A 27,196-nucleotide genomic window follows, 5' to 3' on the forward strand; every position below is an offset into this window, starting at 1 on the left:
ATTTCTTTGCCTTTGTAATAGATGAGCTCTATAACTGGAATCTACTAACTCTTCACCTCTGGTTCTTAGAATCTCTTACTCTCTTTAGGACTCACCTCAAGTACTAATTTCTATATATATTCTTTCCTGATCTGATTTCCCTCCCTACAGGTTCTAGTACCTCTGTCCCTAATTTATTACCTTGTATCTGTTTTTTTATTTCATCTGGATGTACATATATATAATATAAAATATATATTATATATTATATATATAATAAATATATATAATATATATATATATAAATCCACACATAGAGAGAATGTAATCTCCTTGAATGCGGGGATTGTTTTGTTTTAACTTTGCCTATCTTATTGACCACTAACCTTAGGATATTTTCCTCATTATTCAGGCTTTATGGGGAAGATCACACAATCCATTTCTTCATTTATTTATTCAATGCCCCTCTTGAATGATTACTAAGATATGCTTTCCATTGTTAAAGTGGGTAAAGGCAGAGAGATTATTCAAAGATCTAGAAAACACTGCACTCTAGGAGTGCAAGCTCATAGTCCCCCTTGACTTTAGACATGCTTCTTTTAGGTGTGCACCTTAAAATCCTTTTTTCTATATTAATCCCAATCTTTTTTGTAGGGGTCGGATTCTATTTTATTTTTTTAATTACATGCAAAGATAGTTTTCAACATATATGTTTTTGTAAGCTTTTGAGTTCCATACTTTTCTCCCTCCCTTTCTCCCTCATCCCTCCCTATGAGAGTGAGTAATCTGACATTGGTTATATAATGTACAATCATGTTGGGAAAGAAGAATCATAACTCAAAGGGGGGGGAGCATGAGAAAAAGAAAAATAGAACAAGTTTTAAAAAGTGAAAAATTTTATACTTTTATCTATGTTCAGACTTCACAGTTTTTTCTCTAAATAAGGATGTCATTTTCCATCATAGGTCTTTTAGAACTACTGAAAGGAGCTAATTCCATCATAGTTGATCATTATATAATGTTGTATGTGTGTTATTCTTAATTGACTGCTTTTTGTTAAAGATATAGACTAGGGGTGGTTAGGTGGCGTAGTGGATAAAGCACCGGCCTTGGAGTCAGGAGTACCTGGGTTCAAATCCGGTCTCAGACACTTAATAATTACCTAGCTGTGTGGCCTTGGGCAAGCCACTTAACCCCATTGCCTTGCCAAAACCTAAAAAAAAAAAGATATAGACTAGATAGTGACCAGAGTACTTAGTTGATCAGTGCTCAGATGGTGGGCACATATCTTCCTTAAGATACAGTGAAAGGGGGAAATATCCTCTGTGTGCTCTGTGTATGTGTATTTATGTGTGTATGTGTGTGTGTGTGTTTGTGTATAGACAGACCCCCCCCCAAAAAAAAGAGATAGATTGAGAGACAGAGACAAAGAGTTGAGATGCATCCTTATCTGAAAAATTAGGGAGAAGTGATGATGTGTAGACTAAAATGAACAGCAGAAATGTTTGAAGCCCTGGTAAGGTAGCAGCTGAGACTAAAACAATTCTCTTCCCCAATCTTTGTAACCTAGGGTAACTCCTCTGGATAGCTGGGGTGGGAGGTAGGGGAATCTGAGTCAAAACAAGATGTTTTTAGTTATATACTGTATATTTCTTAGCTCCTTTTATTGCTGTTGAAAAGGAAAATGTTTTAGAACAACTGCAATACAGGGAATGGAGCCATATGCTTAAAAAAATAAGAAATACCCAATATGGTGACTAATTCTTTTTAAATGATTCAGTTTACAGACTGCAGGTAGTGGAAACAGTGTGCTAATGCACAACATAAGAGAATAATAGTCATTTCAGTTTTCTTACTCAAGAGGGGTAAATATGCAGGGACTCAAAAAAATCTGAGTAATTTCTCAAATATTCATTAGTATGACTGAGGACATTTCAGTAGCTGAAGTAAGAAGAGTATGTTCAATGCTTTGCCTCCAGGTCAAAAATCATAATTTAACGATGATGCATAGTTAATTTTTTGTCTAAATATATGAGTCAGGGAGATGTGGAATTTGGTCTGCCTGTTCCTTAATTTTTGATTCCCATAGATTTCTTTTTTTCATTATTACCCAATTCAATTTCCATTGTAATATTTATTAACTTTTTACTATGTTCCAGCACTGTGCTTTGTGCTAAAGATATGAAGACAATAATGAAATAGTCCTGCCCTTGAGCAGCTTAGCTTTGACTGTGAAGGGAAGGAAATTATATTCAGATGAGACTAACATGTGCACCTTTAATCCTTGTCTGTCTGTCTATACTCACTCATTCACACACACACACACACACACACACACACATACACATACACAAACAAAACCCATCAATCAAAATGATTGTGTTCTGAAATAAAGAAGTAGATGATTCTCTAAGGACAGTGTTCTTGAAAGTACTTTTTCACTTACATATAAATTACTTGTAGCAGCTCCTTTTATAGAGGCAAAGAAATGGAAACTAATAGGGTACTTATCATTTGGGTAATGTCCAAATAAACTATGCCATGTGAATATACTGTAATACTATTTTTCCATTAGAAATGGCAAAGGATGTGGTTTCAATGTAATCTAGAAAGAACTGTATGAACTGAGACAAAGTGAGATGACAAGAACCAGGGAAACAATTTATACAGAAACAACAACATTGTAAAGACAAACAAGAATTCTGGTTCTTTTTTCCTAAACCTAAAAGAAAAGAATAATAATTTGCTCTTTCTGGTTGAGATACATACAAAGATACAACACCTATACATAGACATATATATATATTATATATATATATAATGTGTGTGTGTTTGTGTGTGTGTATGTATTTGTTGGTTATTTTGTTCAGTAGCTTATAGAGTGTCTCTAGTGGTATGATGGAACTGGATCACCAAGGAGAATTGTGTGTTTTCAGAGATGTTTTTACTTCTGTTTTTACATCAACCTTAATCCTTTCAGTACTTGTCCACTCAGTTTGTTTTATATAAATATTATATATGTATATGTGTGTGAAGTTCATATTGTTGTAGTGGGTTCAGTGCTTCTAGTGAAGACTCATTAGTCGACCCAGAAATGCAAGTGTAAAAAGAAAATAGAGATTTACTAAAAAGAAGTTACAACACTAAAGAAGTGATAGAGGAGTTAAAGAGATATTAAAGAAAACCATTTGGATTGCTAATTAATCTTGGCAGGCCAGCTGCCAGGTTTAGCAGAATTCTAAAAGCAAAGGAGACCTAATTTCACCTGAAATCTCCCTAAATCTACCCTCAGAGTCCATGGGAAGAGGTAGGGACTTGGGAGCTGTCCAAATCCAGCATTGGAGAATTTGCCTTTTGGGGAGGGGTCAAGGGTCTCCTATTCCAGTCTGGGTGGTCTTGGATATTGTTTCAGCACCTGCATAACCTAGCTTGCCTTACCAATGAGAATGAGGCCAAGGTTAGACTGTAGACTGGAGGTCAAGATGGAGTGTTTTAACAAAGTGATAGAGGAAGAGTAAAGATTTACAAAATTTTGTTTCCAATTTCAATATTCCTATGCCCATGGTTCTCTGTATCAATATGATTTAGAGACTGAATCAACCTGATAGATCAACAAATCCAAGCTTCTCATATTTTAGATGAAGAAATTGAGATCAGACAAAATTAAAGTGATGTGCTGAAAAGAATCATTGAAAAGTTGAGGCAAGGGGCGGCTAGGTGGCACAGTGGATAGAGCACTGGCCCTGGAGTCAGGAGTACCTGAGTTCAAATCCAGCATCAGACACTTAATAATTACCTAGCTGTGTGGCCTTGGGCAAGCCACTTAACCCCATTTGCCTTACCAAAAAAAAAAAACAAACCTTAAAAAAAAAAGAAAAGTTGAGGCAAGATTCAAATATTATATAATGGTCATTCAAACAGAACTGGCAGAATTTAATTAATCTCAGAAAATACTGCAAAATATTTTTAGGTGAGATAGTTATGTTTAAATTCAGTAATTAAGAATGGAAAAGCACAATGATTTGTGGGCTATACAGAAGGCCAAATTTATATACATGTGTATACACACACATACACACACACACACACACACACACACACACACACACACAAATACTTTCTTTGAAAAAATAATTATGAGGTATTAGATGTGGCAGTTACTGAATAATATCACAAAAAAATCATTATACTTTAAGAGATGAATTTAACTACTCACTATTTAGAGTCATCCCTAAGTTCATTGTCTATGTATGGATACCAACTTATAAAAGCAAAGATTAAAATTAAATAAAGTTAGATGTTTAAAATGTTTAAAATATGAACTATAATTAAAATACTTCAACATGGCCCATTTAAATAAGTTACTATAAAAGGGAAATGGATAGAAGAAAGAACATTGACACTATCACATTTTCAAGCAAAAGCCTGATGTAAATTAATTAATAACATATAATACCATATATAATAAATAATACAATACTAAATAATAAAAATACTAGAAACTGTCTTGGGTAGCAAGTACTTGACTAACAGTGAAGGGGAATGCAACTGTTAAAATTTTAACTTCTTTATAAATCTAACAGGATCAAATTATAGAACATTATGAGTATTATTGCTTTATATCAAAGCAAGAAGCAGTGGAAGGGGGAAAATACAGTTTAAGGAAAGCTTGGTTTTATACCTAACAAACAAAGACATCCCAAAAATGTGTTAGAATGTCATCAAATAGACAAAAAAGATGGAAACTATCTGGAAGATAATTTTAATAATCTCTTTTCATCATTAGGGTCAACAAAATCATAAAAATAACCTCAGACCAATTAAAAAAAAAGGAGCATTGAGAGAATAACAAAAACTAATTACCTCCATGTCCACTTAATTACCTATAAGAAAAAGAGACGTATGCATCAATGACATCTTTGATAAGTTTTTGCAAACATTTCACAGATGACCAAATCATTGACAAAATTGACTTATTAACTAACTAAAGAAGTCTTTGATATGGTAGAATAAAATTTCTCCTTAAATCCTATATATCAAAGAAGTGTATTTCATGTGTATGTCAATATTATACGAGATTTTCTGGATGATATAACAATAGAAATTAGTTGTTTCACTTACTTTTGAGTTTTTATATCAAATGAAGCATAAAATAGAATACACATGGTGACTGAGAACTCCTATTCCTGATCTAGTGTTTACTACTTCTATGATATTGGGCAGGTCATTTGATTTCTCTAGACCTAAATTCTAGCTCTAAATCTGTATTCCTATGATCCTATGTATTATTATTATTATTATTATTCCAATAGGAGCTGTAAGACTATTAAGGATTATTTCAATTTTTCTCTATATACCCAGTATTTAGTACATTTCCTGGGACATAATATGAATTTAATAAATGCTAATTAAATTGACTTGACTTGCATGACATTATCTATAGCTAAGAGACTAGACTAAAGAGAAAAATATAGGGATCATGACACTGGACCTGTCATGTCACTAATATAGGGAAATTCTAGGTAAGGAAACTCCTTCAACTATTTCAGGTTAGAACCTTATTTAGTTTTAGAGAACTTCCTAAGATACTAAGAGGGTGAGTTGACCAGGGTTAGTATGTCAGAGGCAGGACTTCATGGCTTCATGGCTAGCTCTGCAATTATGCTGACTCTCATAATATAAATGAAACCAACATTAAAATGTCACTGACCTCATAAGAATTTTAATGATGAATCTTAGTCCCAGAGAGAATAAGAAACATATGCTGCCTTATCTCAGCAGAGAGATAGTAAGCTAACAGTGCAGAATATTGTATATTTATTCAGTTGCATATTTTGTGCTGGTTGAGTTTTTCTTAAATTCTGCTTCTTTTAAGGAATAATTTGATTGAGCAGGGGTCATATTGGAAAATGATTCTATTATAATTTTTAAAGATCATAAATGAAAGGGTTTTTTAAAGTGGAGATATGAGGAGAGTTATATAGATCTTTTCAACATGCCAATTCAGTTAGGTTGTAATAACCTAAAATAGCACAAAAACAAAATCTAATTTTGAAAAGGAATAGCAAGTTGTATATAATAGTCTTGCAGTTTCATGTGTTTTTATGTTATCTTATGGAAATGTTTATTTTATTTCACAAAAAAAGACATTTAAAAAAGCTAATTTTGTGAGAATTCTAAGTAATATAGCAAATGGTTTTGTAGAGAAAGACAAGAGTGGGATCTTGCTTTGGAAAAACTTTTTGGAAAAGCAAAGAATGAGGGCTAGGATTTGATCTTGAAGAATGGTCAGATTTAGGTCAGTTAAGAGAATAAGGAAAATAATTTTAAATGGGAAAAAAGCATTAAGAGCAAAGGTATATGAGGGGCAGGATTTGGAGAGTAGTGTGATAAGCAAGGGAGGAAGTCTGTGCAGCTTAGTTGAGAAGTCAAAACTACATGGAAAGGAAATATAAAGCCATCAGAGAATAGAAATAATGGAAACTCTTAGCAGGATCTAGGTGACTTTGGGGAAGTCATTTTTCATCTTTGGGCTTTAATTTCCTCATCTTGAAGACTAATGGTTTGAACTAGATAGCCTCTGACTTCCTTCTGACTTTAAATGTTATGAATAAAAATGGAACCCACAGACCGAAGTTGGAGATTTTGACTCAGTGTCAGGCTGACACCATAATTCCTGAAGAGGTGTTATTAGTTTTGATAACTACATGGAAATGAAGATCTTTCACTGCTTTCTAGTTCACACCTTTTCACTGAATGACCCTAGAGTCTCCAAGTAAAGTAGCCAATGTCACCAGAGCTTTATTGATGTAAAGAAATTTGAGAAAGCAAAGAATGAGAAGGGAGACAAACACTGATAGTAATCAGGGTATTGAAACAATCTGGTACAATTCACACACACACCCCCACCCCCAGTCCCATAGAATTACATTTTATCAATCAATAAATAGATACATAATTAAATGAATGAAAACCACAAAAATTTGAACCCCAGAGGGCTGTGGTATATGTCCATGGCGATGTAATTAATAGTAGAATCAGACCTGGAGATCAATTGTCTTGGTTTGGAGGTAGCTAGGTGGTGCTTAGCCTGGAATCAGGAAGACCTGAGTTCAAATCTAATCACTTACTAGCTATGGGACCTCTTTCTGGCCTCAGTTTCCTCATATATAGGACAGGGAGAATATTGACACCTGTCTCACAGGATTATTGTGAGGATAAATTAAATAATATTTAGAAAGTTCTTAGCACAGTGTTGAAATATAGTAGATTCTTAATAAAAGTAAATTCCCTTCTTTCAACCAATATTCTTTCTAGAAAGCCAGCACAATATGGTGAAAACAGGATAGAATTTAGAGTAAAAATGATCTAGGTTTGAATCCTGTCTAGAGCACTACCTGTATGACTGGGGATAAACTTCAATCTGTCTGTTTCAGGTTCATCAAACTGGTGATGATTATATTGTTGTTGTTGTTGTTGTTGTTATGTCATTGTCTAACTTGCTTCAGTAAGTAAGGTAATCTATGAATGAGATCCATATGTAGGAAGAATATTTACTAACTTGCCTTTAGTATAGCAACAAAACAAAGCAAAAGGGAACATTTTAGAATATTTTATGTGGTGCTGTTTAGATTCCAATACTCAAAAAAATATTTGGTTGAACTTTCACCTTAAAACATGAGAGGAAGCAAATTAAGTTTTGTGAACTCTGCTTGAATGACAATTAAGTAATGTTCCTTCTTCCCTAGTCCTTTTGGGGAACAATGGACTTTCTTTTTGAAAGTGAAACTAGTCTTGAAAGAGGCATTAATAGCATAATGGATAGAGTTCTAGGCTTGAAATTAAGACCCAGGTTTAATTCAGACCTTTGAAGCTATATGTATAACACTCAATAAGTCATATAGCCACTGTATGTCTTGGGAAACTTCCCTATGATTTAACTACTAAGCTAGGTAGTAAAGTGGAGAGAGTTATAGTACTTAGAGCCTGAAAGAATTAAATAGAAATTCAGCTTCAGGGCTTCTTCCTAGGTGTGTGACCCTGGGTAAGTCACTTAACCTGTTTGTCTCAATTTCATCCATAGTAAAAGGGTATAATTAGAACTTACCTCATAATCTTGTTATATAGATCAAATGAGGTATTTGGAAAAAAAGAGTACAGTGTCTGACACAAAGCAAGTACCTTAAAATTGCTTGTTCCTTTGTTCATTTTTCTTATTAAATCAAAAATGGTTGATATCTGCTATTGGAGGGAGTTATTATACCTGTTGTGTTTTATTATTGAAAAGAAGCAAAGTGGCATCACTATGTTGGAGTCAAGGTAGAGTATGTCTGATTTTTGGCTGATCAGACCAATACGAGCTCTGAAGACTCTACCACAGGTGGAGTACAAATGGTCCACATAAACATAGAGTTAAGATGGATCTAAATTTGCACACCTCATGTTTCTCCTGAGCTTCAACAATTTTACTTCACTCAGATAACAAGCATCTTCTCTGATGTGGGTCCTGTGCCAATGTCTCCCATGTCTCACAGTTTCAAAGTTCTTCAGAAAATGTCCTTCCATGACTTCTCCTGACCTCCACATGAGCACTGACTTCCCTTGTGTGAATTTGCCATAAAATAGACTTTTAGACAAATGTACTTGTGGCTTTCAAACTTTGTGAGCATCCCATCAGAGTGGTATTCTCTGAGGAAGAGTTTGAATGCTCTGCATTTAAGCTTGAGAATGGACTTCATTGTCTGGGACCCTACCTTGCCAGGTGATCTTCAGAATCTCCCTAAGACTGTTCAAATAAAAGTGATTCAATTTCCTGGCATGGCTCTGGTAGATCTTCCATGTTTCACAAACCAATGAGGTCAGCTCAACAACTTTATAGACCTTCAGTTTAGTAGGCAGTCTAATATCTTAATTCATTTATAATGGGAAATCTCATGATATCACTTTTTTCCTTTAGTGCCAAAGAAAGAAATGAAAGTTTGCTTGCCTTTGATTTATTAATGTTTTGGTTAGCCACCTGATAAAGGTCTTATATGCTGGCAGGAAGAGGCCAGATGACTCAGGGGAATGGGGCTCTGGTGTTTTCCCTACTTCTCAGCCCTTAATCCTAACCTCCTCAGGACTGAGGTTCTCAGTTTGTCTTCTTTGTGTAAGTATTGACAAATTTCAGTACATATCCTTTGAATGCTCCATCTTACCAAACAGATCACCTTCTCTTTGAGGACAAGGTACAGTTTTCTGTTTCACTCAGAATCTCCCATCCCTCAGCATTGTTTCATGAAAACATGATAAGGGTTATTGAATGACTGAAAAGTCAAAAACAAAAACAAAAAGCAAAAAACCCAACAACAACAACGAACTCCAAACTCAAAGTTAAAAGTCTCAGATTTCTCTAAGGATCTTGTCAAAATGAATATGATTCATACATATATCCAAAAACTTACAGCAGTCATTATTAAGAATGCGTTTGGCTTGTTAGATGAAGTGCTACTTCTATGAAACTCAGCATGTGTTCTGATCTCTTGTTCTTCATCATAAAAGGCAGATAGCATGTCCCTTGGGTAGAAACCATGAAGTATGTTCATCTCTATAGGAGGTGAATAAAGAGTTTCAGGGTTTCCTTGACCAACCTAGATATAAAAACACAAAATATATCCATTTTTATAGTGTGTGAGTCTGATTGAGAAAAAAATCCTCCATGATTATAAACAGTCTATTTTATAAAAGTTCCCCCACCCCCACCCCATTGGTCAAAAGAGATATCTAAGTGACTTAGTGATAATCTTACTTTGCTATTATGCACTAGTTTCTTTCTTTCTATTTTTTTTTTTTGGCAAGGCAATGGGGTTAAGTGGCTTGCCCAAGGCCACACAGCTGGGCAATTATTAAGTGTCTGAGGCCGGATTTGAACTCAGGTCCTCCTGACTCCAGGGGTGGTGCTCTATCCAATGTGCCACCTAGCTGCCCCATACTACTTTATTTCTGCTTCCAACAACTTAAACTTTTTTGGAGTTGCCTGAGGCCACTGAAAATGGTACCTCTGTTAGTATGTATAAGAGATGGGATTTGTCTTCCTAACTCCTAGATCAGCTTTCTCCCTTAAAAAAGTCCATTTCTTTAAAATAAATTTTCTAACAAAAAAAAATCTGATGGGGGCAGCTAGATAGCGCAGTGGATAGAGCACCGGCCCTGGAGTCAGGAGGACCTGAGTTCAAATCCGAACTCAGACACTTAATAATTGCCCAGCTGTGTGACCTTGGGCAAGTTACTTAACCCCATTGCCTTAAAATAAATAAAAATAAAAAAATTAATGCATAATTTCCAGGATTACCTTTCATTTCCTACTCTGTTATCAAATTCCAATGGCAATTTTGAAGGTCTTAAAATTTAAAATTTTTCATGGCTGATTTGCAGTTTCTTTTCTTGAATTAATTTTCAAGAATGTTCTACAAAACTGATGCTGTACTAAGTCTTATGAAGAATATAAAAATTAAATAAAATAAAAAGAGAGAGATAGCCCTTGTCTCTGGATAGGGAAGATAAAACTCATACAAGCTTCAGTGTAAGTTGCAGATGTGTTTCAAATAGGCATTGATGGAGGGAGTTTACATGCAGAGAGTTCCTAACATTAATGAAATCACCTTCCCCTTCTACTGCCAAAAGTTTATGTCATAATCCCAATTTTTCTTAATTTTTTTAGTCACATTGTAAGTAGATTTCTAAAGTATATTTGAGAGTACATATCCTCCTTAAGCCAATGTGTAAATCTTTCCTAAATTTTAATAAAATTCCTGTCATGGAGATTGATAATATATTACCTGTTTTACCTTAAGGTGACCCAAGGTACACCTTTTACCCTAGATCATTAACAGCCTATTCACAAGACTAAGGATTCTTGACTCTGCCTTCACTTTTTGACCCTGAAACAGTTCTCCAGCTAAACATGGATGAAATGAAATAGACTTTTTCCCCTCCTAGACTTGCCTTAATATAACTCTTTTTTTTTTTTTTTTTACTTTTAATAGAGAACACTGAAGGAAACCTAAGGATTTCCTTTCAAAGGATCAGTCAATGCAGGCAGGGAGATTTCTCTGGACCTTTTTCCTAGACTAATAGAGACAAATAATCCTAAGGTAATTTTTTGGAGACATCAATAATGTGAGATAGACAAAATAAACTCCCCTTATCCAAACCTTTCAACCCCACCCCCCACCCCCACCCCAGTATAGGAACTAGGTGATTTCCCACTCAATTCCCCCACTACATGGTAGTTTTATCTTTCTAGCTACTCACGCACTGAAATACAACATTAATTGAACTTGCCATTGGTCAGATTATTTTGGTGACTATTCTCTGTGACATGGAAAAAGTTGCTAAATCATTACTCAAGGAAATGAAGGCATAATGGCTTCATTTCTGTGAAATTATAGACTGCCTGCTCTGTGAAGCAACAGTGATATTCTTGGTATTATTTGGAATTAAGAGAAAGCAGCTAAGAAAATCAATTTTTACATTTGCTATGGCTGGCTCGCTCTCTCGCTCTCTCTCTCTCTCTCTCTCTCTCTCTTTCTCAATAGATTTACAAGCCAGAAATGTTAGCTACATAAAAGCATCCATTGTCTAAGACATGAATTTAAGTCAGCCAGAGGATAAATTGAGCAAAAAAAGAAGAAAAAACAACAAAAAACAAACAACCCCCCCAAAATGAACCCCAACTTTACTAATGTTTTAATGGAAAATTCTGAAAGGTCACCTCTGAGTTAGGGCAATTGGCACTGTTTCTTGTCCCTGGGGAGTCTATCTTTAAATTACCATATTTGCTCACATGTAATGATACAGTCTTCTGAGTCTCCAGGGTAAATGACAAATAAAGATTGATTTTTCTTTGAGTGAGGCTCATATTGCATATTAGATGGGAAATCTTGCCCAACTTCACTTTTGTATGATGCCTAGACAGCTCAATTTACAACAGGAGTCAGGAATGGGAGCCGAGGAGAGAAACCCCCATAGAGCCCAAGCAATGCCTGCCAGCCTTCATTAGAAAGAATTACAAGAGTTGAGCTGTTGAAATGGAGATGTCCTGACCTGGCTATCCCTTCCTCACCATCTGCTTAGCATCCTATGGCTTCTATCCAAATCAGTGCCAAGTTACAAGAGTGACTTAAGATATCAACCTAGTGATATATGCTCTTGTGCTGAACAAATTGACCCCTTGGGACCCTAGACTGTGATGGGTGACTGTGCCCTCTGAAAGACCCTGGTGACATGGACCTGAGACTTCTGAGTTGAATGTCTGTGAAGGATGTTAGTCCCTTGGAAATGAAGCTTTCTACATTGCTACAGGACTGTGATCAGAATACCCATGGCAAAAGCTTCAACCCCCACTTAATTCCATTTAATCCTCAATTGGAACAATTCATTTTACAAGTGTCATGCTCCTTTACTCTATAATTTCTCTGTTGAGAGATCTGTGATGAGGACATCTGTCTATTATGCTACATTTTAGCTCCTTTCACCTAGAGCTGATAAAATGCAATGAATCAGATTTTGGTTTTCCTTAAATGGAGCATGGTTGAAGAGTTTTCTTAATCACATATAGCAATAGGCATGTATGTATGAATGTATAGGCATGTACAGGGAAACAAACACTGGGTGGAGAAAGAGAGAGAGAGAGAGAGAGAGAGAGAGAGAGAGAGAGAGAGAGAGAGAGAGATGAGGCGGAGGAAGAGGAGAGACAGAGACAGGGACAGATGGACAAGAAGAGATAGAGGCTAGCATCATAGGGCAGACACCCTGAAAGACCCAGATAAATAAAGCTTTTCTTGTAAAAGATGGTCCTTACTCTTTGTAATGCAACAAAGGGGAAAAGGAGGTCAATAATGTGAGAGATAAAAATCAAATGGCCAAAGTAGTTTGGGGCATCTGGGTAATCCAGAGGATAGAGCACTGGCTCTGAAAATCAAAAAAACTCAGGTTCAAATCCATCCTCAGACACTTACTAGCTGTTTGACCTGAGGCAAGTCACTTAACTTCAGGTCCTTCATCTGCAAAATGGGGTAGTGCCTTCCACAGAAGGTTGTTGTGAGGTTAAAATGAGATAATACAAAGCAATTTTCAAACCCTAAAATTCTATATAAATGCTAGCTATTATTTTACTATTGTCATTAAGGCATGGTCAAAAACAGGAATCAAGTGGATAAAGCAATTTATCCATAAAGATGTTTATTTCAAAAATGCTGATCATAATAGCATCTGTCTCCTAGATGTGTAGTATAAATTCAGTTGGACGATATCTCCAATGCCAAGTTGTTTGCAAGCTTGAATCATATCAATGTGAATTTTAAGTAGGAACATTAGGAATTGTCTTTGCTGTTGTTATGGTTTCCCATACTCTGGAGTGCCTAATTCTCCCAACTTACACTCACTAGCAGGACAGGTTCCCCAGGAGGTTTGACTATTACTCTCTCCTAGGGGTACCCTAAAGGACTTTATTGCTAGACCTATTACTCAAGAGCCTTAACCAGTATGCTTTCCACTGACTTTTACTAAGACTACTAACTTAATCAGCTTTGAGCAAAGGTATTTATTATTATGACATAGGAAGATCATTTAATATAAGCTGTCACTGACAAATCTGAGACAAATACAACCTAGATCCAGGAGGGGAGGAACTTAAAGTGGAACTGAGATATGGCCATAGGGTAAACTTTAACACCTTATTACAGGAATCTTTTTCTCCTTTTTTTAGGGTTTTCAGGAAGTTCTCTGCAGGTTGTGACATCAATGATGGATGAGTCATTCTGCTAGTGCTCCCTCCCAAAGTACTGCTTCTCTGCTGGATGGATGCTGTCATTCTATAATCTCTTCAGACCATGAAGTACTTTCAAGGTTTTGGTCTGAGCATATCAGCCTCAAAGTTGGTCCTTGACCCATTCCCAACTTTTGTAGTTCTCATTTCTAGCCCTGAGGAACTTTACTACAAAAGCAGTACACTGATGAGCCTGCTGTGGGAGGAGATCCTGAATCCCCATGGTTTCCTGGAACACAGAAACTCTCTTCTCCCCTTAAGTAATTCCCTCCTAGAATCTGGGCTGGAACTCTTCTGCCCTTCGACTGGCCTGCTACAGCCCTGGTTGACTCCAGCCTGGTTTGCTATTTTATTCATAGGCTTAGATATGTGTCTAGTTCTTTTAGACAATCACAAATTGTCTCCTATATGGCCTTGTCTGTCTTTATCAAGTCAAGTCAACAAGCATTTATGAAATGCTTAGAGACAACCAACCACTTTGTGTGATGCTGCCTCACTTAAATCCAATTTCTTCTTGAATCAAAAGACATCACTACCCAACTAACCAATCAACCAAAAGGCAGGAATAAAGAGACAGACCTTGCCCTTAGGGGAAAGACACATAAAAGGTAACTGAAAAGAGGGAGAGGGGCAGAGATGAAGATACGCAACACAAGACCAAGAGAGTTAGGAATGGATTCTGGAGAGGAATGGATTTTGGAGGCCTTGGACTCCTTAAAATAGAGGTTCTGGGAGAAGCTAGGCAATGGAAGGGTCAGCTAAGTGGCTCAGTGGATAGAGCAGTAGTCTTAGAATCAGAAGACTAATCTTCCTGAATTCAAATCCAGTCTCAAATATTTAGGAGCTGTGTGACCCTGGGCAAGTCACTTAACCCTGTTTGCCTTAATTCCTCATCTATAAAACGAGAAGGAAAGGGCAAACCATTTGAATATCTCTGCTAAGAAACCCCAAATGGACTCATGAAGAATCAGATACAACTGAGTAAAATTATTCAACAATAGCATATAGGGGCTTTAAATGGTAGGGGCTAATGCCATTGTGTGAAATCTAGGAATGCAGTGTGTTTTTAGAGTAAATTAAGAGTGAAGAGGCATTGTAGAGAAAAACTGAGAGGGTCAGCAATGCATTCTTTAGCCAATGATTGCAAAATTGTAATCCTCCCAATTTGATTGTGGATTTGTTCATTTCTAGTTCATTCTTGAAAGATTGATTGAATCAAACTTTCTGGACCTTTCTTGATTTACATTAATTGAAGTGGCGTCCACAATTGCAAACACCATATTCCAGCTTTACTGACTGAAAACAGATTGGACTGAAAAAAAAAACCAAATAACTAGCAGAGATAATTATGCCTTATGACCTAAAACATATAGTGCAATGATATCAAATTCAAATAGGTCACTAAATTGTAAAGAGATATCCCTGAAGGCCACATATTGACTTAATTTTAAAATGCAATACAATTTTACATTTTATGATATTTTTTATTTATTTTCTTACATTTTTCCCAATTTCATTTTAATCTGGCTCAGGCCACACCCGGGTGTGTTGTGAGTCACAGCAGTATCTCTGATCCCATGTCAGATTTGGAGATCTCTCCTTTTCCACAGATCCGGACTGCCACACATGCCCCACATGTCTAGCCCACTTGTTTCTCTGCAGTTAAATTTATGTTTACTATCAATACCCACAAATCTAGTGGATAAAATTGTTGTTCCTGACTAGTTACAGGAATCTTGTGCCTTATGACTGGGGAATTGGAATTTGGGGAAGTAGGAAGGACTTAAGGACATGAAGCCAAAAGATCAGGCTTCAGAAGTTCAAGTTTCCCCACTTCTGCATGATCTTAGGCAGACTTCTCCATGATGCCCCAGAGGCTACTTCATCCTGAAAACCCTCTGTAATTTATACCTTGGAAGCTCTTCCATTCATCCCTCTGACTGGATAGCTTCCCTGATGACTTTGATTTAAAGAGGGTGCCAAGGCCAGCAGTCTCTTCATTTCTCTCTAGACTGGATTCTGAAAGTCTCTATCATGTCCTGGAACTGATAGCCCTCTCTCACCCTTCTACTTCCTTTTGTGTGTTGTCTTTTCTATTAGAATGTAAGCTGCTTGAGGGCAGGGTCTGTCCTTTTTGTTATTAGTATTCCTAGCAGTAGAAGAGTAAGACCTTCATAAATGTTAAAGACTAAACAAAGTACTTGGGGGCAAAATGCTGAAGTTGGAATAGATGATCTAAGATCCCTTCCAATATGATTTGTAATATGATTATAATGATCACTAATTATATGTTTATAACATCCTAATAATTATAATATAATAATATGTTTATAATTATATTATGGTTATAAGATGCTGTCATAAGAAAAGTTATCATTTTATCACATTTGATACTCATAAGCCTGAGAAGTAGGTGCTATTAGCCCTTTTATAAAGCTAAGGAGTGAGGTTCAGAATTTTAAGTGACTTGGCAAGGATAAGCCTCATCAGAGGACTTGAACTCAGGTCTTTCTGATTTCTACCACAACATGCTATTCACAGAATCACCTTGTAACAATGACAAGTTAAAATCTTGGGTGTTTCAATTGCTCTTTTTTTAGGTTATATTTCTTCATCTGAAAATAAATAAGTACAATACTCTAAGACATTATAAGGTTGTCATAAGGATCAAATAAACTAATTACATAAAATACTTAACACAGCATCAAGTGCTTCATTATTGTTGTTATTATGTACCAATGTCTTGACAATTAATGAAAGTGTGGAATTAAAGAGAAACCAGTCTAAGGAGAAATGACAATTGAAATAAGGTGGGACTTTTAGCACTGATCATTGGCAGCATGACAGTGGGGAAAATGCTGCGCTTGGAATCAGGAGAGATGTGGGCTAAGAGTTGGGAAAAAACTGCTTCTGACTCAATGTAAGGAAAAACTTCCTAACCACTACAACAATCCAACAATAGAGTTGACTGCCTTGGGGGACAGGGGTTTCTCCCTCTCTAGCCCAAGTCAAGGATGGATGACCATTTGTTGGAATATTGAAGAGATTTCTGCAGAGACCAGTTGGATGAGGTAACCTTTGAGGGATTTCTAGCTTGATCTTGGGTTCCAATATTTGCTACTGACCCTGACTAGGTGTGTAAAGAGAAAGACAAAGACAAAGAGACAGAGTGACAGACAGAACAACAGACAGCAGATAGATAGACAGGCAGAAATAGAGGGACAGAGACAGAAAGGGAGACTATCCAATAGACAGACAAGGGACTGATGTCATTAGTAGGGAATTTCCAGATGAGGAAACTCTATTTATCAATACATACCAATTCATTCTCTGCCATGTACAGTCTTAGAGACTCCTCTAGAAACATGAGAGATTAAATGACTTGCCCAGGTTCCTAGTAGGTGTCAGAGGTTAGTTGGGCAAATCACTTAATTTCTCTGAGACATAGTTTTATCATATTGAAAATGGAAATCATTCTGACAGTGTTTACTTGAATGAATGAATGAGTAAATGGGGAAAGGAAGAAGGAAGCACATTTATTAAATAAATTATCCTGATAAGAATATGAGATAATTCTTGTCACACACTTCGTAAACATTAAGGTTCATCTGTGCATAGAAGCTATTATTATTCTTCCTCAGGTCAAGGACCTGACACAGGTCACTGTAAAAGATCCTGAAAACATTTTGCAGATTGGCAAATATTTTTGTAGACTGATTTTTTTCTTCAGCTGATTGATGTTGCTATTTTTTCCTCAACCAGGTTATCTTCTTGGCTTCTCTCAATACCCTGGCTTCAGAAAGATGATAAAATGTTTTATTTTCTAACCATAAAGGGATTGTAGAAATTCAGAGAGAATCAAAATGTACAAAGGTGAAATATTATTCCCCCCAATCCAAATCTGGTCCCTCACTCCTTTGACTCAATAAAATAGTAAGTCTATCATGATATTTTGTGAAATGTCTTTGTATCCATTATCTATTTTCTAGTACAAAATCTTACATATGGGGGTGCTGAACAAATACTTATTGAGGTGAGTTTCAACTTCACAACAACCTTGGGCAAGTCTTGCTATCCAGATTTTACATATGAAGAAAACAGAGGCCCATAGAGTATAAACTGACTGTCCAGGGTTGTACAGCAAGTTATTGAGCATCAGAAGTCAAATCAGCAAGTATTTATTTAGCTGAGACTGTGGGCAAGACACTTTGCTAATCTCTAGAGATTTAAAGAAAGACAAAAGACAATTTCCTGCTCTCAGGAAGCTCATAGTCTGATGGAAGAGACAACATTCAAACAACTATGTAAAAATGAAATATGTAATATACAGGATAATTTCAGAGGGAAATCAAAAAGCTTTAGAAAGTCCAGAAAACACTTTTTGAAGAAGGTGTGACTTTTCTAAGACTCAAGAAAGTCAGGGAAGCCAGGAGATAGACAGGAAGAGGGAGACTTACATAGGGAAAAGCCAATGTAAAAGCTTGGTATCATGAGGTGGAACATCTGGTACAAGGAATAGCCAAGAAGTCACTATTGCTGAATTGCAGAGTACACAGATGGTACTAAGGTGTAAGAAAACTGAAAAGGTAATAAGAGACCAAGATATGAAGGGCTTTAAAAAGCCAAAGAGATTTTACATTTGAATCAGAAAGTTATAGGGAGCTACTGGAGTTTATTAAATAAGAAGTGTTATAAAGAGACTTGTACTTTTTTTTTAGGTTTTTGCAAGGCAAATGGGGTTAAGTGGCTTGTCCAAGGCAAGGTAATTATCAAGTGTCTGAGATCGGAATTGGAATTGAACCCAGGTACATCTGACTCCAGGGCCAGTGCTTTATCCACTGTACCACCTAGCGGCCCCTAGACTTGTACTTTTTGAAGATAGATTTGACAATTGTGTATAGAATGGATTGGAGCACTGAGAAACAAGTCAAAAACCAACAGGTGACTAGGGGTGACTAGGGCCTATGTCAGGGTGGTGGCAGCATCAGAGGAGAGAAGGGAGAATACAGAAAAGTTGTTAGAGATGCCTTTGGCAGCAGATTGTGCAGAGAGGGTGAGAGAGAGTGAACAGTTAAAGACAAATACTTAGGTTATGAGACTGGAAGAATGGTGGCACCATCTATTGAAACAGAGAAGTTCATGGGTTTGTAGAAGAGATAATGAGTTCAGTGAGTTTGTTGTCTATAAGATAGGCTTATAGGCATTTAACAGTAGCAACAGATAGGACTGGACAAGTTTGAGAATAATCTTCATAGAGATGATATGAATCCACATAAGTTGAAGAGATCCCTAAGAGAAATAAGAGAAGGGCCAGAATGGAGACTTGGGGAATACACATGATTAATACACATGACTTGTTTAAAGATTCAGCAAAGGAACTTGAGAAGAAGTGGTTAGACAGGCAGGAGAAGAACCAAGAGAGATGAGTGTAATAGAAACCTAGAGAGAAAAGAATATCACAGAGAAGAAGATGGGAGATGATTGATGGTGTCAAAGGCTGTAAAGAGGTCAAGAAGAATGAGGATCAAAATAAAAAGACAATTTGATTTGGCTATTAATAAGTAACTGATAACTTTGAAGAGAAAAGTTTCAGTTGAATGATGAGGTCAGAAGTCAGAGTTAAGAGGAGGATGAGAAACAATGATTATACTTGACCTTCTCAAGGAGGTTAGCCATAAAGGACAAAAGAGATAGATAATGATAGCTAGCATAGATGCATAGATCAAGACAAGGTCTGGCAGCGGGTGGAGACTGATATATATAGAGAGATAGAGACTGAAGATAAGTAATTGTATGGAAACAATAGAGAGAGGGTGATCATCTTACAGAAAAGACAAGATGGAATGGGATGATTTGTTCATGTGGAGGGCTCTGCCTTAGGAGAAGGGCATTTCCTCATATGACACATGATAAAAATAGAAATATAGCAGAAAGCATCTGAAGGATGGGGAGGAAAAATGAGGACTCTAATTTATTTATTGATTGAAGGAAAGAATAACATCATGAACTCACTCATTCTGGTTCCTGCCATTAGGCATGAGACATGTAGAAGATGTGTGACTGGGTCAGGCAAGGGTTGGAGTTCCTTTCAATCAGTTTCCATTTTCCCAGTATATCCCTGGAAGGGAATGAGTTTATGCATTTTTTCTTCTCCTCCTTCTCTCTCTCTCTCTCTCTCTCTCTCTCTCTCTCAGCAGCACCAAACCAGATCATTAAATGCTTTCTTGTCCATCAGAACATTCTCTGCTTCATTCAGGATGTGTTCTGAGGGAGACAGGAAAAAAATTTTTTTCAAGGAGAAGGTGGTACTTTGGATCCTCCATGTGATGGAGAGGATGCCATTAGCTAATTCCTGTTGAGAAAGGGAAGAATGTGTTTCATTCCCTGGTGGCAGGGAGTGATGCCCAAGATAAGCTGAGTGAGATGGAAGACAGTCACCCCATTTCTATCCCTTAACAGGTTACCAAAGAGCTTTGGAAAGATATTGCTTTGACATGTAACTGAGAGGGATGCTGGATGGAGAATATCCAGAACCCTGGGGATCTTTCAACACAGGGAGAAGTTTGTGTGTTTTTTGAGTCATCTGACACACAGAGGGTAGGACTTTCCTGATGGATAAGGAAACTTGATGTACTCGTTTGTTATAACAATGAGGTCATTGGAAGACCCATAAAACTGCAGTTTGTTATCCAAAGTTAAGATCAAGTTTGTTACAACGATAATGGCTCCAGCCTCATTTAACAAGCCAGGTTTGACAAGTTGAATGGTTCTTTAAAGGATATTTATTTAATTGTAGCATTGCTGGCCTATTATAAACACATTTTTGATTGTAAAGTGAACCCTGAAGCCTAGAAAAGATTTTTCCACAGGAAAGGAATTTACTCTTCCTTCTGATGGAGTCTTTGAGTCAGAATGACAGCTGTGATGTAAGAAAGAACACCCTTTTCCCCACCTCGAGGAATTTTTCTTCAAATCATCACTGAAAAATGAAGAAGTGGGAGAGGAAAGTTTAGGCATTCTCCCATTTCAATGCATAACCAATTTTTGCAACTCTAAGATTGAAAATTGAAAGAAATTGGGCAGTGACCTAAAACATCTGGATTGACTGATTCCGTGACCCTACCCCATCTTTCCCCTCCTCCTTACTTGGCAATATGGACTGGATGTTTTGGCATCTTGTAGATAGCCCATGTCAGCTGACTCCCACCAGGAAGCCACCATAAACCCATTCAAAAAATTTATTGTTTTAAAGGGAGTTTTTCATTATCCCCACTGTGTTATGGAGAACCATGGTCAAAAGAAATTTGTTCCCATTCACTTCATAACATACCTCATTTGATCTGGAAAAATAACTTTTTATCAGAGGAAGAAAACATTATTTCTACCCTTCTCCCAAACTAAGAAACTTGTCTATCCTGTATACAGATGTTCAGACAGGGTGTGTATGTGTATGTGTGGGTGTGTGGGGAGCAGATGGTAGGCAGGAGGTTGGGGGGGAGATCATTATTTTTATTTGTTTTTCACAGTTATTGGAAGCATTTTAACAAATTCTTCATCACCACATGTTGGAATACAGTATATGTTTAGTCTAGGGAAAAAATATACTAGTAGAAGACCACAAATATCACACCAGGAGAAACCATTGGGCCCAATTCAGTTGGACACTCACTAATCCCTAGCCAACTACTGAGAGGGAGAAAAAACTCGATTCACTAGTTTGGGATTTGACTGTGACCTTCCCCCTTCCCCTTCTCCTTCCCCTTCCCCTTCCTCTTCCTCAAGAAATCATGGTCCTTAAATAAAAGGCAGGAGGGAAGGGCATTTTGAGTTAGTACATTTGACTTTATTGAACCATTTTATAAGGAAACAACTCACCCTGGGTGTGATGACATCCCACTGGGTTCTTCTGGAGAGAGCATGCCTTCTGTGCTCCAGGGAAGGCTTTCCTGACTTATAGCCTTCAAGGCTTCATTTGCTTGGCAATTTAATCTGTAGGAATGCCAGTGGGGAGTCTCACCTGTCTCAGGGCAGCAGATGGATATCATTATGGAAAGAGGTGGGGAAGCTACACAAAACAAGGCCTGGTGAGTAGCTTCTCAGGCTTTTGGTATGCAACCTTTAAACAGAGTGCATTCCATGGTCAGGGGGTGGGATGGAAGGGGGTGAGAGGGTAGGTAATGTGAAAAACCATTGATCAGGAAAATGGTAGGACACATACATTCTGGGGAAAAAAATGTACAAAGTAAACTGTCAGATAGACCGATGTACCTATTTTCATCTAAAATTAAACCAAAGTTTACAATCATTCATTCAATCACCATTTGTTCATTGCCTGATATGTTCAATGAATCATTCCAGGTTGCCAAGAAATTCAAAATATAATTAAGTTATAGCCTGTTCCCATAGAGCTTGGGGCTCACAATCAAACAGTACTCAATTTGTGTGGATTTCTTAATAATATTTCTTTCCTCAGAATTGCCTAAGAACTCAGATTCTCTCCCAGTTGAGGCAGCTTAGGTGGTGGAATGAGCAGAGCAGGCAACATTGAGTTAGATACCCTTGAGTTCAAATCCTAGTTTTGTGACCCTTAATAACCTTTTAAACATCCTTCAGTCTATTTCTTTATCTGTGAAATAGGAATAATAAAAATACTTCCCAGAGGTTGTTGTGAGGATCGAATTAGGTAATATTTGTAAAATATGCTTTGTAAATCTGAAATTGGTATAAAAATATTAATTCAAGTCAGCCCAATACTACATCTTTCTTGCAAAATATAAAATGATAGAATGTGTATTAATTTAAGAACTTGCTTATGGACACAGGTAAATGAAAGCTAAAGTGAAATTATCTTTGCAAATATTTTTTAATCCTTGTAATAACCTGGAGATATAAGTATTATTATTATTATTATTATTATTTTCTTTGTACAGATATGAAAAGTGACTTTGAGAAAAGTTCAGTGTTTGTCAGAATCACAAACCCACTTGTTGCCAGGTGTCAGAATCACAAACCTACTTGTTTCCAGGTACTATATATCCTGTGGAACCAAAGAAAGAAGACAGCTCCTACCATTAAGGAACTTACAGTCTAACAGGGGTAGAAAATATATGAAAAGAAACTAAAAAGGAGGGATTGGGGAAGAGTCTGATGAAATCCTGCCACCACAGCTAGGAAATGATGGCAACTATAATGGGAATTCTCTTAAAATAAAGAATATGGAAGGAGCTCTTCTATGTCCATCAGCTGGTCTCTCCAACAAGAGAGAGGAGGGAGTCCTAGAGATAAGGATATTGAGGAAGTATGAGTTTTGAAGTTGAAGTCATCCTTCAGCTGTGAATGGCCTAACTATTCCCAGCAATACAATGATCCAAGACAACTTTGAAGGACTTAGGATGAAAAATGCTAACCATCCCCAGACAAAGAAATGGTTGTGTCTGAATACATATTGAAGCATACTTTATAAACTTCATTTTTCTTGAGTTTTTCAGTCTGTGTTTTTTTTCACACTATGATTAATATGGGAATATGTTTTGCCTGACTAAATATCTATAATATATAGAATTGCTTGCCTTCCCTTTGAGAGGGGTGGGGAAGAAGGGAGAGAAATTAAAACTCAAAGTTTTAAAAATTAATATTAAATATTTTTTTACATGTAATTAGGTAAAAAATAAAATACTAAACAAATTTTTAAAAAAGAAAAAAGTTGATGTCATCTTGCAGATTGATGAATTTCTGGAGATCATGAAGTCCAGGATAGCAGACATGTAGGAAATATTGATTAGAAGCTGGGCTTTCCTGTCTCTTGTTGTTGTTCAGTTGTTCAATCCTGGCTGACTCTTTGTGACCCCATAAATGATGACAAGCCAGGCCCTTCTATCCTTAACTATCTCCCAAAGTCTGTGCTAGCTCAGGATCATTCTTTCCAATACACTATCTATCCAACTCATTCTCTGCCACCCCCTTTCTCCTTTTTGTCTTCAATCTTTCCCAACATCAAGGACTTTTCCTATGAGTTCCAACTTCTTATTATGTGGGCAAAGCTTCAACTTCAGTATTTGTCCTTCCAGTAAGTTATTTGAATTAATTTAAGTACTGACTGATTTGGTATCCTTGCTATTCAAGGAACTCTTAAAAGTCTTCTCCAGAACCACAATTCAAAAGTATAAATTTAGTTTAAAAAAATTGTTAAGCACCTTATGTTGTCAGATGCCATACTACACCCTGGGGAAAAAAGAAAGACAAAAGACAGTCCCTACAATCAAGGAACTTACAATCTAATAGGAGTAGAAAATACATAAAAATTAGCTAAAAAAGAGTGATTGGGGAAAAGTCTGATAAAATCTTGTATCAAGAGGTAGAAAATGATCGTACTCAGCATTCCTTCTAGTCCAACTTTCACATTCATATATTGCTACTTGAATATACAGACCTTTGTCAACAGGATAATGTCTCTACTTTTTAGTGTACTATTCAGATTTGCCTGACTCTTGTATTCTTTGTTATCTATAGCAATCGATATGATAGCACCAATCCCAAATTCTAATTCTTCACAAATTTGTTTCCTTTGTCTTGTGTATTAGTCCTGGTGATACTAATTTGATTTGAGTTATGTAAAAATCTCTCCTTTTGAATTCCAAGCCCAACATCTAGTACCGACCACTTAGCTGTCCTTTGAGTCAGGAAGATTTGAGTTCAAACTTGACCTCAGAGTCTTACTAGTTGTGCAATGCGGAGTCACTTCTGTTTGCTTCAGTTTCTCATCTGTAAAATGGGCATAATAAAACTACTTATCTCCTAAGGAGGCTATGAGGATAATATGAGATAACAATTATAAGGTATTTGGCATAATACCTAGTGACGATGATGATGTTTGTCCTTTTTTTCTTGAAGAAGACCATACCAGGAGCAGCTAGGTGGTGCAATGGATAGAGCACCAGCCCTGGAGTCAGGAGTACCTGAGTTCAAATCCGGCCTCAGACACTTAATAATAACCTAGCTGTGTGGCCTTGGGCAAGCCACTTAACCCCAATTGCCTTGCAAAAAAGAAAAATCTAAAATAAAAAATAAAAGACCATACCATCAGGAAGGTGATACATGACAAACATGAATTGGATTTGAGTGGGGGAGGGCTGTGCTAAGTCACCAGCCTCACTTTCTCCTTCAGAGCCATCTGGGTCCTCTGGCCAGAGATGAATCAGGACAACTGGAGATACATAATGGGTACTATATAAATTTTAACTATTATTATTAAATAGATCTTGTAGGTTGGATTCTGACATAGAAAACTACAAGTTAGCATTATCTGTAGTACATTTTTATTTATTTTATTAAATCTTTCCCAATTATATATTAATTTGGTTGAACCATATTGAGAAATTTTACTTCTAGGCCTCTGTTGGATGAGATAGTGAAGAGAGCATCAAATTTGCAGTCAGGAAGGCCTGAGCTTAAATTGCATCTCCCACACTTAGTAGCTACATGACCTGGGAAAGTAATAGAACTTCTTTCAGTCTCAATTTTCTCTCTTGAAGATAATGATAGCCCCTATGTCACAGAAAATGCAAGGATCAAAGAAGTTCAAATAGGTGAAGCCATTTGCAAAGTTGAAATAATTTATAAGTGTTACTTTTTATAAGACACTAAGTTGCAAAACAGTTACTGATCTGTATAACATAATATATAATTCTATGATATATAGTAACTAATACATATACTGTACATATAGTATATAAATATATAATATTTAACACCTACTTTCCTTTTCTAACATTTTTTCCTATTAGTTAATACCTATAGTATATACAATATTTAATAGTTACTTTCCTTTTCTACCTTTTCTCTTAGCAAATTATATGAGCAAAATATACTTTCTTTATACTTAGACGAATCACAAATCCAAACCAAAGAAATTTAAAGTCAGAGTTTACATGGAACTTTTATACAGTCCTTTATCTTTCCTACTCTTCAATATACTTAATCCCCTAACCACATACTTCTGAAATTTCAGGTATATAGGATATCAGTGAATTCAAATCTCTCCACTTATGAAATCTTCACAGACCACTCTAGTCCTCCTTCATAACACCATGTGGTCATTCCCAATTCAGTTGATCCTCATGCTGAAGGGATATTGTATGATGTAGTGGGAAGAACATTTATTTTGGTTCTGGAAACCCCATTGGAGTCATAGCTCTCACTTAGAAATTTTCACTCAGAAGGCAAATCACTTAAGGTAAAATACCTTTCTAAGGTAAAAGGGGCATAATGGCTCAACTATCAAATAAAGTGTTAAGATATGTTTGTTGTAAATCTTATGTTGTATTTCAGTATATATTCCTTATTTATTTTTTTCTTTGCCAACTAAATTACGAGCTAGTTTATAGGTGTCTTTTTCCTCACTGGCAGGATACACCAACATTTCTCCAGGGAATCCCATTCCATAGTTGATCTTCTTTGAAGCTAATTTCTCTGGGTCCTTATTCAAAGATATCTGAATTTTTCTCCAAATTCTTAAAATTCCACATTTACTCAATAATTAATAAGGTAGAACCGAAAGAAAATAAAGATGAGGCCTCCAAGAAAAGACATTAAACACTTGGAGAAGATAATTTAGGGGAAGTCAGAAAACAAAAGTTACCTTCATAGACCTAACTTTCTTAAAAATCTCATAATTAGGCAAGCAGTCTCTCTAGGAGCAGAGGAAAAATATGAATACTCATAACTTGGGCAATAGCATTTTAGTGATTATACAGTCAGTATTTCTTATATCATTACTTGTACAGGGTTTAGTAATAAATCAAATATCAATAGTTAACATTTAAGAAATCAGCAAAGCCAAAACTCTTCAAAAAGAAATTCAAAAAGAATCTGATTTGTAAAGGAAGCATCTATTCTATCCATTTACCCATTTGTTTTTTAATGTCTTCTCCATAAAGGGTTTGGTTCTCTGATAGTTTTGGTTTTGAGCACAGTCATTTCTTTAACATTTTTCTGATTCAGAAGGTAATTTGAACATCTTGGGCTAGTATTGGGATTTTTGAACATATTCCTATGTCCCCTTTGCCTGGATAAGTCAAGCAACCTGGGCAGTATCTGAGTCACTGCCATCACAGACTCACCCTTCTGGGAAATTGATCTCCACTATGAGGAGGGTACCAAATACAACCACAGTTCACAAGAGGCCTGGGGAGAGAGAGAGACATAGGCACACCACAATCACCACCTCAGTTTCCTTTCCATGAGTCAGTGTCCTGGGAAAGAACATAGCCAATGCCCACGTAAGAGGACATTCCTTGGAAGACCCACACAGAGCAGCCACATTCTTCCCTAGCTTGGAAGACGTTTTTAGGACACTTCTCTCAATGATTATCCAGTGTTGCCCTAAGGCAGTCTTATAATTTGCTGTCAGCA

General features: G+C 36.5%; 1 protein-coding gene across 2 annotated transcripts in view; it reads left to right on the forward strand.

The window, feature by feature from the left end:
• Nucleotides 1-21,871, forward strand: part of LYPLAL1 (lysophospholipase like 1) — a 124,265-nt gene extending 102,394 nt beyond the window's left edge. For both annotated transcript variants that reach the window (XR_012475726.1, XM_074222694.1), the window contains one exon: nucleotides 13,727-21,871. Coding sequence is in view for 1 of the 2 variants with exons in the window: in XM_074222694.1 (XP_074078795.1) it covers nucleotides 13,727-13,756 (30 nt within the window). In the remaining variant the exon portion in view is untranslated. The remainder of the gene's footprint in view (nucleotides 1-13,726) is intronic.
• The last annotated feature ends 5,325 nt before the right edge of the window (nucleotides 21,872-27,196 follow it).

This window comes from Macrotis lagotis, chromosome 2 (assembly GCF_037893015.1).
Source record: "Macrotis lagotis isolate mMagLag1 chromosome 2, bilby.v1.9.chrom.fasta, whole genome shotgun sequence".
Taxonomy (NCBI): domain Eukaryota; kingdom Metazoa; phylum Chordata; class Mammalia; order Peramelemorphia; family Peramelidae; genus Macrotis; species Macrotis lagotis.